At 34.5% G+C, this 13,565-nt stretch overlaps 1 protein-coding gene across 1 annotated transcript in view; it reads left to right on the plus strand.

Annotated features, from left to right (window-relative positions):
- PLA2G4A (phospholipase A2 group IVA) overlaps window positions 1–13,565 on the plus strand; it is a 166,284-nt gene that overhangs the window by 117,931 nt on the left and 34,788 nt on the right. Inside the window, exons 9-12 of the mRNA XM_007480974.3 lie at window positions 2,180–2,402; window positions 4,376–4,490; window positions 10,353–10,490; window positions 10,591–10,683. Coding sequence (XP_007481036.2) covers window positions 2,180–2,402; window positions 4,376–4,490; window positions 10,353–10,490; window positions 10,591–10,683 — 569 coding nt within the window. The remainder of the gene's footprint in view (window positions 1–2,179; window positions 2,403–4,375; window positions 4,491–10,352; window positions 10,491–10,590; window positions 10,684–13,565) is intronic.

Genomic DNA, 13,565 nt, shown 5'->3' on the forward strand with positions numbered 1-13,565 from the left:
GCAATTCTGAATTGGAAGAGGAAGTTTCTTGCCTGGGAGCTCCCTCTGTCTATGAAAGATCTGAACCATTTGTGAAGAGATTAATGGATAATTGTATTTATATGGCATAGTGAATAGATTATTGAATTTGTGAGACAGACTTGACTTTAAATCTCATCTCAGTTATATAACTATGTGAACCTGGGCAAGTCATTAAACCTCTCAGCTTTAGTTTCCTCATCTGCAAAAAGTGTATAATAATTGTGCTTTCCCCCAAAGTTTGTTGTAAGAGCAAATCGCATAATTATATAATGCACTTTGCCAATCTTAAATTGATATATAAAATGTTAGTTATCATTATTATCATTATTATTACTGCTATGGGTATTGAGTATTCATATGCAATATTACACACATATATGCATGCATGTACTAAGGGATGAAAGAAAACAAAGTTTCATGGGTTACTCAGAAATTACACTTCTATATCACGAACATTTTCAAGAAGATAAGAAGACTCAGACATTGTTATCACCAAAAAGATATCACATGAAAAATGAAAATGATTTTGACATAATAGAGAGGAAATGTCTGGTCAGTGATATGAGTATTTTCAAAATCAGTCATCTCTGTGCAGTAACTAGTAGAACAAGAGGTAAATAAAATCAATACCATTTCAGAAGGAAGGACATAAATTGGAAGATAGAATGTACAATTACAACAGCTTCAACATGAGGTATCTTTATCTTCTATGTAAAATCATTACGAGAATGGTTTATATATATATATATATATATATATATATATATATATATGAGGTATACTTAATGAAAACATGAACTGAAAATAGGCAGACTTTTGTGGATGCTAGGAACTATCTTCATAGTTGCACAATTGATTGAGAGGTGGAGCAAATCCAAGTCTCTCTTTTTGTTTATTCAAAAAAGGATTTGAACATTAAAAGCTCCTCTCTAATAAGGTGCTTCCTGTGCCCATGTAAAGGTCAAGAATAAGACAAAAAAAACCCAAAATAGCTTCTTTTGAAGATGCAAAAGCATTAACAATAATAATTAATAATTACCAATAAGACATGAAATAATAGCAGGATACATATGCTCACCAAAGCTATTTGGTAGTTTTATGGCAGCAAATCTGCCTAGAGTTCAAAAAGAAAAGGAATATTCTTTAGATGGTAAGGTTCCCTAATGTTTCCTTTGTGATTAGGTCATATTATTTTCATCAATCCTTAGAATATCTCCTCAGTTCCACAGTTATTTAATAGAGTTGTCCCTAGCAAGATACATGGGAACAATCAAGTGGATGAATGATCTATTGCATAATTATGATGATCAGCAATTGTCATCCATATGTATATATATATTATATATATATATATAATCAGGTAAATACTGCTATTGATAAGATGGGTTTTTGCATCAGAAGGATACTTGGGATCATCAAAGATTCTGCTAAATTTCTCATGCACACTAGCATAATTTCTTTTTTCTACTTAACTCCAAGTTCAATTCTCTCTATCCAACTCGATTTTTGTAATCAAAATTTTTAAACATCCAGTTATGCCTCATCATTGAGCTAAGTGCCGGATTTGATATAGAAAAGAAGATAAATATGTATACTATTTTCCCTTTCATTGAAATCCTTTTTTCTCCCTTCTTTCCCTTCCCTGTACTGTTTTCTTTGCACTCCTTTAAGTTATCAGAAGCAAGTGAAATCATTAATAGTGTGGTACAATTCAAAGTGTGCTGGCTTTGGAGCCAGAGGACTTGGCTCTGGGTCTGGGCCTGCCCTTTACTTGACTTGATACCAAGAAAGTAATTTCTCTTTTGGTCTCCCTTTCCTTATTGTAAGTTGACAGAGTTCTAAGATTCCTTCCAAATCTAAATCAGTGATACCATGACCAATGAATGTTTTAATACCATAGTAGATGATAGGGAATACAGATAAAAAGTTAATGGAAAAATGATTTCTTCTTTTGTAGAGTTTATTGGTAATTGGGAAGACAAGACATTCCTGCCCATTTCTTGCATAATTATGTGGATTGAATCATCTGTCTTTATGCCAGAGATCTCCTTTTATTAGCTGTCCTTCATTTTCATTTGATATGTTATAATTTTTTTTTCCAGACAGCGGTCCTGTGAAGCCATAATTTCTGTTGACTGTGTTTTCTTTCTTTTTATAGGTACATGTCATCTCTGTATTCTCATCCTGATTTCCCAGAGAAGGGACCAAAGGAAATTAATGAAGAGCTAATGGCCAGTGTCAGCCACAACCCCCTTCTGCTGCTCACACCCCAGAAAGTAAAACGCTATATTGAATCCTTATGGAAGAAGAAAAGCTCTGGGCAGCCAGTCACTTTTACTGACATCTTTGGGATGTTAATTGGAGAAACCCTAATCAACAATGTAAGTTACACTAACATTTTAGTCACTTTAAAATAGAAAGAAGAATCTTTCATCATGTGATCCAAAAGATAATCTTCATTCATACAGCTCACAATGGTAGATAACTGGATTATTATTACTTTAAGTGATAAAATCTTTTATAAAGTCTAAATGATTAAGTATTGATACTAAGGCCCTTCCTCGACTAGGTCAGTTTTTTACCTCTTAATGATCTAATAGATGACTTAATGAAAGGTTTTCTATGTTTCTATGGTGTTGCATATGTGTAAAAATATTTTTATATCTTTGTTTTTTTTAGTAGAGAATTGGAATTATTCTTATCATATTAGTAGTTAGGTGTAAGATAGAGTATGGTCTTGTGATTTTCTTTCATTTCCCTACTCTATTTTATGGAGAACTATATAGAACCATTTAAAAAGTAATGTGGGAAAGTATAATAGTAGGAAATTTCCTTAGGATCACCAATATTAACGATAATAATAGTGAAAATAATATTAGACATTTTATAGTGCTTAAAAGTTTGCAAAGGTCTGCAATATTTATCTTATTTGATAGAAATATCTTACTTGATACAAATACAAATAGCAATTAATACTTCCATTTTATACATGGGGAAAGTGAGGCATAGATTAAAAGACTTGCTTTTGTCCACAAGGCTAATATCTGAGATGGAATTTAGACTTAGTTCTCTTCTGGTTCCAAGTCCATTATTCTTTCTTTTGCTTAAGAATGCTTATGCTAGAAGCATCTAAGTAGCATATTAGATGTAGATAGAGCGCCAGGTCTGGATTTGGGAAGACTTGGCTTCAAATCTGACCTCAGATATTTCTTTGCTCTATTACCCCAGGCGAGTCACTTAACCCCAGTTGCCTAACCCTCTTCACTCTTTTGCCTTAGAACCAATACTTACTATTGATTTTAAGACAGAAGTTAAGTATTTTTAAAGATGATTATGAAAAAAATATTTTAACACTTCCATAATGAGAGGGTCTTAGTTTCATTAGTATGGGTATTTCTTCCAATACTCTTTTGCTCAACATTATTAGCTCAGTTCTGCAGAGAAAATCACAGACAATAAATACTGCAACTTAGTGCTCACTGGGAGAGAATAAACTTAGCTATGTGACTATTAGACTGACTTGGCCACGAGGGGCTGTTTCAGCAGAGTTCAGTGGCAAATAATGGTTTGATCTGGAGAAAGCAGATCTTTTTTGGCTGAATTCATGCTTTGGACAAGACTTCTCTGACCACTTAGCTACTTTTCCATTTCCCTTGTCCAGACCCAACACACAGAAGCTTTTTAGAAGAAGGATGGGGTAGAGCCAATGCACAGGCACATAGACATGTACATGCACATGCACACACACAACAGAAAGGATCCAGGATTGCCAGATGGGATTGCCCTCAGTCTCAGAAAATGGGCCACATGGAACACTCCCACCTGAGTGATGACCACAGCTCAACATTCCATCTGAAGATAAAATAGAGGATATGGCGAAGCATCTTTCCCTGCCAAGATATCCTGAGGGAAAGTTCCTTTCTGATCCCATAGTTGGCAGTTCAACTGAAGATGTCACTTCCTAAAGTTAAGGTTGTTTGTTAGAAGGTAGATAATGACTTCATTCAGTCTGCCTTTTATTGCTTACACTGCATTTATAAATGTAATGAATGCACTTTTTATTATGCAGGTCCAAAACAATTTAGAAACATCTTTCATTTTAGTTAGTGGTCTGTTAAAGGGGCAGCCTGGATTAGTGGATGAATCTAAGTCTAATCCCACTTCTGGCATTTGTAAAAGTTCCATAATTTTAAGGAAGTCACTTAATTTCTCTAAATCTGTCAAGTCTTTTATAAAATTGGAAGGAAAAGTCAAGTGAAATCATGTATTTAAAACACTTTGCAAAATTGAAAGTGCTCATAAATGACATCTATTATATGTAACCTATTCTTGTCTTCTGTTTTCCTTTGGGCAGAGAATGAGCAGCACTCTAAGTAGTTTGAAGGAAAAAGTAAATGAGGCGCAGTGTCCCTTGCCCCTCTTTACCTGTCTCCATGTGAAACCTGATGTTTCAGAGTTGATGTTTGCAGGTATAATGTCAATCACTCAACATTCTCTTGTATTTTTGTATGTGTTTTAAATTATTATTAATTAAATTATCATTAATTTTAAAATGTAAAAATAAACTTAAAATAAATTTTGAATTATTATTGATTAAATTATTATTAATATTTATTTTTAGAAGGTCATAATTAAAATAATATGTAAAATAACATATATTGTTATTCAGTCATGTCTGACTCTACATGACTTCATTAATGGAGTTTTCTTGGCAAATAACAAAGCAATGTGCTATTTCCTTCTCCAGTGTGTCCCCATTTTATAGATGAGGAGCTGAGAAAAATAGGGAGTTAATTGACTTGCATTTATGGTCATGCAATTAGCAAGTGTCTGAGGCTGGATTTGAACTCATATCTTCCTGACTCTAGACCTGTTGGTCTATCCATATAATATATAATATAAACATTCTCATTCTAGAAAACATCCTGTGTAATTTTTGTGAATAGCTTTGTTTGTACATAATTGTTTGCATATTGCTTCTCCCTTGATTGGGAGCTCTTTGAGATCAGGATTCTCCTTTGCTTTTCCTTATCCTTACTGCCTGGCACATAGTAGGCACTAATTAATACTTATTGATTGACTTTTAAGTTTATTCCACATCTAAAACGCTTTATTATATCTTACTCTAGACAGTTAACAAGACAATAAGTCACGTCCTAATTTACAGTGGCCATTGATTTATGACACTGAAAATTTAACAATCCACTCTTTCAAGCTGGTTAGAGTTGGCACCAGCCTGATGGAGTGAAAAGTCTTGAACTTGAAGTCAGGAAGTCTTGGATCCAAATCCTGCATCTGCCACTCATTATTTACAGGATCCTGAGCAAGCCTCAGTGTCTTAATCTCTTTGGGTGTAAATTCATTGACTAGATAATGAGTAGATTGGACTTAGTGGTCTCTAAGGTGCCTTCTGGTCCAAATAGGATCCCTTGAGAATTCCAGGGTAGAACTGGATGTTCATTGGTTTTTCAAAGCCCCAGACTTCCCTTGGCTATATGCTGTTGAAGACCATTTGTTTTATTTCCATGTCTTTGTGTGATAGAGTTTGGGTATCCTGTAAGGGAAAGGGAAATAGGAGCAAATTTGCCAGATATTTAAATAAGTTTTGCAAGACCTTTTAGGTATATGCTCACAACAAACAGGCATAACCTCACAACATATCCTTTGTGGCTGAGTCCAGTGGATGTTATCATTCCCACTTTGTAGTTTAAGAAACTGAGGCTCTAGCAGGTTAAATGACTTCTCTAGGGTAACTGCTCAGGGTCAGGATTTGGATCCAGGTCAAGAACTCTCTTCCACATACCCCAGGTGCCTATAAAAATGTGACATCTAAATATAGGAAAGAAAACACTTGGGTTTATATAAAGGAGGAAGGAAAAGAGATAGAGTTTTTGTGAATAACAGTAACAAGAGTATAAGTGATAGCTTGTTGTTTTGTGCAGCCTGAGATGAGAAAACTGCAGTCCCTCAGGTTTGTGACCTCGGAGTCTTGATGTTTGCCTCTCTCTGCTCCCACATATTCAATCAGTCTTCAGTTATTGTTGGTTCTGCAGCATCTCTAATATTTACCTCCCAGGAATCATGTAGGTGACCACTACATTAGGTCAGATTTTCCAAACCTCTAGCATGAGCTCTTGAAATTGTCTCCAAGAATGCCTTTCCCAGGTACTGGTTTTCCTTTTTCCAATCTAGCCTCCCCTCAACTGCCAAACATTTGTTATATGATATAAGATTTCTTATGCTTCTCTCCTATTGCATAATTTTAACTGATTCCCTCTTGCATCCAGAACGAAACCCTAATCAAAATTTCAGATCCTTACAGAGTTGTATGGAGGAGCATAATAATGAGATAATTTATGCCTGGCCCTTTGCAATCCTTGAAGCAAAGTATCTAGGGGACTTAATGGCTAGAGAGCTTAACTTGAAATTCAGAAGATTCAAGTTCAAATTCTGCTTCAGGAATTTACTAGCTGGGTAATTCTGTTGTAGATCATGGTACCTTTAAAAAAAATCTGTAAAATTGGGGAATAATAACCCTTACATCATAGAGTTGTGTGAATAACAAACAAGACAATAACATTTCAGACCTCCAGGCCAATCACTCATTAAAATTATAGAGAAGGGGGCAGTGGGGTGGCCCAGTGGATTGTGAGCCAGGCCCAGAGACGGGAGGTCCTGGATTCAAATTCAACTTCAGACACTTCCCAGCTCTGTGACCCTGGAAAAGTCACTTAGCCCCATTTCCTGGCCCTTATTGTTCTACTGCCTTGGAACCAATACAGAGTATTGATTCTAAGATGGATTAAATAAATAAATAAATTCTAGAGAAGGTTATGATGTGTAATAGAACCTCCCTATCCTAAACTAATGAAATCATGAGTCTAGTCCTCATATACTCTGTCCTGTCACATATTTTCTCTTCCTTAATTGAGTCAATTTGATCTTTTAGCTGTTTGCTCTCATGTTGCTGTCCTATAGTCGCTCAGCTGTGTCTAACTTTTTAGGGCTCTGTAGACTAGACTGTAGACTAGGCTTTCTTGGCAAAGATACGGTAGAAGTTTGTCATTTCCTTCTCTAGAGGCAAACAGAGGTTAAGTGATTTGTCCAGGGCCACAGAGCAAGGAACTGTCAGAGGCTTGCATTTTGACTTTCAGACTCCAAGCTCTACATCACCTCCTGAGCTCCTCCTGAGCCATCTAGCTGCTTCCTATCTTTTTTCTATCTTATCCTACCTCTTAACTCCAGAAATAATCTCCTTCCTCACTTCTGCTCCTGGAAATCCCTAATACCCATTGAGGCTCAGCATGGTTGCTACCTCCTGAACTCCCCAGTTGTTAGCTCTTACCTTAACCCAGAAATTACTTAATATTTACTTTGGACATATTTTTTATTTAGGAAATAATATATTCTTCTTTTATTGTTACATATTACATATTTTATTATAGGAAATAATATATTCCTTCAGAGGCAACTAGATGGCTCAGTGAATAAAACACTGAGTCTGGAATTGATGCTGAGTTCAAATCTAACCTCAGACACTTATTAGCTGTAACCCTAGGCAAATTAACCTCTTTTGCCTGGAGGTAGTTAGGTGGCTCAGTGGATAGAGTACTGACCCTGAAGTCAGGAAGCTTTGAATGTGAATATAGCCTAAGATATTTCCTAGCTATATGACTGGGCAAACCACTTAACCTCTATTTGCCTTAATATACTGGAGAAGGAAATAGTAAACCACTTCAGTAACTCTGCCAAGAAAACCCTATGGACTACATTGGTAGGCTATGACCCAGGGAGTCATGAAGAGTTGGACATGGTTGAACAACAAATATATTCCCATTCCAAGAGAATGTAGCTTCCTTAAGATCAGAGATTATTAATTTTTTTCTTTGTATTCCTACTTGAAGAGAATTTTAACTGTTAAGAAGCCAAGGTGTATTTTTTTTTTGTGATATTCTACCTTGGTTTAGCCCCTTTTTAGAGTTCTGTAATTTAAAGTTCTCACCTTTAAACTTAAAGGGAAGCTCAGGAGAAAAAGGAGTCAAAGGGAAATGTCAGAGATAAAGGAAAATGGTGGAAGAGAGTAGAACAAAGGGTTGCACTGAGAATCCCAGTATTGTTGCTAAGCATCTGTTTGGCATCCCTTAATCTTCCTTTGCCTCAGTTTCTTCATTGCAAAAATCAAGTGGTTGAGATAAATGACCTCAAAGTTCCTCTCTAGTTCTGAAATATGACAATGTGAAGATATCAGCATGAGATATAAAGTTTAAACACAAGGTGAATTTCCTAACAGTGAAGTTTACTTAAGTCATGCTTTTTTTTACAGAATAGTTGCTTTTAGAAATTTTATTGGTTTGGTTTCCCAGTGGTTTTACTTGGAGGCAAAATGACAGACTTCTGTATACAGTCTCTTGCAAGAGTCCTGTCTGCCCTTTGATATAATTCTGGGAAATGACTAACTAATGACATTTCAGTTCTAGTCAGTAAATTAAAACAGATTGGGGAAATAATAAAAGTATACATTAATTCACTTAGCAATGGATTAAACTCTTCCTCTGGTGACAGCATTGCATGAAGCACCATGAAAAGGCAGTGAAAACATGGTCCTTGCTTCCATCTTACACATCCACTATTAAGAATAATCATTTTGTATAAAATATCTGTAAACAACTTAAATGATTTCATATCTTAGGAACTATTTTCAGTCTCTTAAAAGCATACTTGAGCCCTGCTGTTTTCCCCCATTTTTATTCTTTAAATATAACACCTGAAGAACTTGTCTTGGCTTGTGGTGACTGAACAAAATACATCCACTTTCTTACTCATTAAATTATGGAGCTACAAGCAATCCTGTCATGTTGATTCTTGTTGACCTCCTTCATTGTATCTGATAACATTCTTCTGGGGTGCTGGGGCGGATTCTGAGTCTGCTAAACTGACAGCCCTTTTATGCCCAGGGCTTAGACTGTTCATTCTATTCTTAGTATAACTGACCTTGGTGACTGGCACTAGTTACACCCGCGCTGTAATAATCATTACTAATGAAACACTCTTAATGAGACATTTCAGGAATGCTTTCACTGAACCCTTTTTTATGTACCTGTTACTTTTAAGAGATACAATTTTCCTGATGAAATAAAAGTCCTCTAGTGCCATCTTTTGGAAAGAATGAGGATTAGATGAAATGGGAGAATATAAGTGGGTTTTGGTTCATTCATTGTTAATTATTTTTAAAAAGCATTCCTTGAGTGCCGGACATATGAATATGCTGGGAATGGTCCCAGTGGATATGAAAATAAATATGTCATGATCCTTCCTCTCTATGGGGTTGCAGTCTATTTGGGGGGAAATTATTTAAAAAAATAACTAAAGCAGATAAGCCAAATGGTGTAGATAGCATCAGCTGAATTTTTGTTGTTTCAGTGTTTCCGTCATGACAGACTCTTTGTGACCCCACTTGGAATTTTCTTGGCACAAATACTGGCATGTTTTGCCATTTCCTTCTCCAGCTCATTTTACAGATGAGGAAAATAAGGCAAGCAGGGTTAAGTGACTTGTCTTGCGTTACATAGCTAGTAAGTGTCTGAGGCTGGATTTGAACTCAAGTCTTCCTGACTTCAGACCTGATGCTGTATCTACTTTGCCACACAGCTGCCCCTATTAATCTGAATAGGTAGGGGTTTTGGAAATATCAGACTAGATGAATAACATGAAGAAATTAATTTTAGACTCCCATAAAATTCCCTTTTAGATGTTTAAAAATTCTGTTATTTAAAAATGAGCAGGCTACAAGGCAATTCATAACTTACAAACTACCTGTCTTTCTATGAAATAAATAGGAAAAATATTTTTATCATGCCTCTTGACTTTTCAATAATAAATGTTATATTATTGACTTGGAGTCCATAGATAATATTCAAGTTTTAGTATAAAAGGCAACTATTTAATATTAGAACCATACTCTATAAAGATTATATATTTATAATCTTAGTGTTAGAAGCTCAATTTCTCAACTATTTAAATTAAAATAATGATTAAAATGCATTTTTCTTCAGTTAGAGCGGCATTTGAAAAGTCTGTTTTGAAGAAAAATAGATTTCTGTCTTCTCCATTGTGGATTTAGCTTCTGCTTTGTTCTTTGTGGTTTGCCATTACAAGAGAAATTCTAGATTCAACCAATTATTCAAAAAGTCTTTAAAGTTAAAAATGTTCATCTTTTGGACTATGTGGGAAGTCTTGGTAAAAGATTATAATAATTGTAAAATTATAGACATGATCTCTGTGTACCTTTGTTTAGAAACCAACCATTAACTATTTTTGTTGTTTACTTTCAGATTGGGTGGAATTCAGTCCATATGAGATTGGGATGGCTAAATATGGCACATTTATGGCTCCTGATTTATTTGGAAGCAAATTTTTTATGGGTACAGTTGTGAAAAAATATGAAGAAAATCCCCTTCACTTCTTAATGGGTATGTGATCAAGGCCTGGTAATATAGGATTATTTGGTTCATTTAGAGTTAGCCTTTTATCAACTACCTTTTATTCTCTCTCTCTCTCTCTCTTTTTTAGGTGTTTGGGGTAGTGCATTTTCTATCCTATTCAACAGAGTCCTGGGAGTTTCTGGTTCCCAAAATAAGGGGTCCACCATGGAAGAAGAATTAGGTAATTTGAAAAAAAGAAAAATATATATATGTTGAAAAATTTTATTGATATAAATTTCAGAAATTAAAACTCTTGTCTCCAGTGAATAATGTTTGGAAATGCTCAAATAAAAACATTAAAAAAATTAAAAAAAATAAATTAAAACTCAAATGAAATTATTATTTTGAATTTCTTAAGATTATGGATGTATATTTATAGATGAGGCAGCCAAGTTCCAAGAAGTTTAAGTGATTTGTTAAGAATCACTAAGGAAGTGAACATCAACTAAAGAATTTAGTCAGGTCCTTTGAATCCAAATCTAATATTCTTTCTATTCTACCATAATGTAGTCTCTAAGTTCTCAGTCTATGTTTTCATTTAAACATTCATATTGATTGACTTTATAGAATCAAATATGTAAAATTGCTAAAACCCATAAACCTAATTCATTAGCTCTTTGAATATTTAAGTTAAAAAAAATTACCCAAGTTTCTTAGCTAGGTAACATAGTAGATAGGACTTGGGTCAGGAACATCTTAATTCAAACCCTGACCAAATCACTTAATCTCTGTCCGTTTTTTTTTCTAATATATAAAAGGGAAATAATAGCACCTACCTTACAGAGTTGTAAAGATCAAATGAGTTAACATATGTATAGTGTTTTGTAAACTTTAAAGTGCTATATACATGGTAGCTTTTTTTTCTTTTATATTTCTTCATGTACTAAAGTACTTTTCAAGTGTTATATTTTTTCCTTTTCTCCTTTATTTTCTTTTGGTTATCAGATTAAACATATTTAGATTCCCTTATATATGTATGGTCTTCCCAAAAGGTCCTATATGTATTTTAGGTGTTTATTTAGGTGTCTGTCCCACCATGATAAATCAGAGAAATGGCTAGCTATGGACTTTAAGGAGTCAGAGGGTGTGCCAGTGTTCAAATCTCACTTCTGATGTTCTTTCCCTGGGTGATCTTCAACAAATCCCTTAAGTTCCTCAAACATCACTCTTCTTATTTATAAAACAAAACAAGATTTCTCTGAGGCTCCTTCAAGCTCTATACCTCTGGTCCTACACATGCTATTCCAATGAAACAAACTTTAATCAATGCTTGCTATCTTTTTGTCACTGAGGAAACAAAGAGAGAAACAAAGCATTTTTTCCCTCTATCAGCTTTCCTTCTACTCAGACTTTTTTTTATTATCAAATAGCCTTTTCTTTTCATTGACATGTTTCAATACTGATAGATACATTTGAAGTGATATGCCTTGACTTCTTATTTATCCCTAATGTCCTGATCTTTCTTAACCCTGTGAGGTGTCTTTTGTGAAAAAATCTGTAGTGACCAGTTTATTCCTGTATAAGTAGAAATTTTCCACCTTTGGACTACATTCCCCAGAATTCCATTTGTATTTCTCAACATCCTTTTCCCTTCATTTATGTAGGTATTTACATGATTGTTTATAATTCTCTGTGGCTCCTCCTTCTTATTCTTCTTTATGGAGACCACTGCTTGAGTTAGTTACTTCCCTTTTAACTTGTTTTTATTTTAAGAAATCTTATAAATATAATGCTTGAGTTATTTAGCATATTAATTTTAATTCTCATATTACATAAAGAAGAGCCTCAATAAATGGGAGGTATTCTGAGCAACATCTAGAGAATAAATTATTCTTTATGGATAAAAGATTAAAACAGGATAAATGGGCAAATTTAAAAACTAGACTTTAAAGAATCTTTATTCGTAAGATTTGTGAGCCCATAGTTTTCATTGTTGGAAATGTAGAATAAATGCCTGATTAAAAAAGATATTGTTGGCCATCATAGAAGTTTTCCCAGTGACCATCTTTATTTTGACTGTCAATGAGTTTGCCCCTCCCACAAAAGCAAGATGGCTAACTGGCCATAAAAATATGTGGAAAGCTGAATTTAGATTGGTTATCAATCCAGCAATACAGTATTAGTATGGCAGCCGAAAAATGAATGGAGAAAAGCATTCTTTATTTTCACCCCAAAATGAAGGATTTTAAGCAAAGCTTGTGGTTACCACCATTGCTATTATTGGACTTTCTAATTAGCTGGATTTACATATGATAATTATGAAAAGAGTCATAACAGCATTGGTTAAAATCCCTGGTACATTTACTTACAATCCTTTTTATGATTATAAAATTAATTTTTATTAACTGAATCTTTTAATTATCCTTTTAGTTATGTAAACTTCTAAAACCCATAACATTTTCTTTAGGGATAAAAATATCATTTGTGGTGCAGGAAATTCTCTTTTCATATTATTAAAATTCTTTTATTATTTTGTGGACTGTGAAGATAGAAATCTGAAGTGGAAGGTTTTTGTTTTTTTTTCCCAAGGATTTTTTTTATCATTAGTACTTATACCATTAAGGCAACCTACCATGATTTTATTTACTTATAGAGGCTCAGAATGGGGTCAAAACAAGGAAAATAAAATATCAATGGAGAGAGAAGGCTTTGATCCTCCCCCTCTCCCCTTTGAACATATTGGGTAAGAGCAGAACCAGAACCAATAAGAGAGTTCTTGTCATTCACTTGTTTCAGTCATATCCAACTCTTTAAAAACCCATTTGGGCTTTTCTTAGCTGATTTGCCATTTCTTTTTCCAGCTCATTTTGTAGACGAAGAAGCTGAGGCAAGCAGGATTAAGTGATTTGCCCAGGGTCACATAGCTAGCAAGTGTCTGAGGCCAGATTTGAATTCAAGAGGAGTTTTTGTGAGTCCAGGTCTGTTGTGCTTATCCACTGTACTATCTAGGCATACCCATCATCTGGAGTTCAAATCTGGCCTCAGAAATATATTAGCTTTGTGCTTGTGGACAAGTTATTTAACTCTATCTCCAATAGGTTTCTTCATCTGTAAAGTAAACTG

Source organism: Monodelphis domestica, chromosome 2 (assembly GCF_027887165.1).
Source record: "Monodelphis domestica isolate mMonDom1 chromosome 2, mMonDom1.pri, whole genome shotgun sequence".
NCBI classification, from domain to species: Eukaryota; Metazoa; Chordata; class Mammalia; order Didelphimorphia; family Didelphidae; genus Monodelphis; species Monodelphis domestica.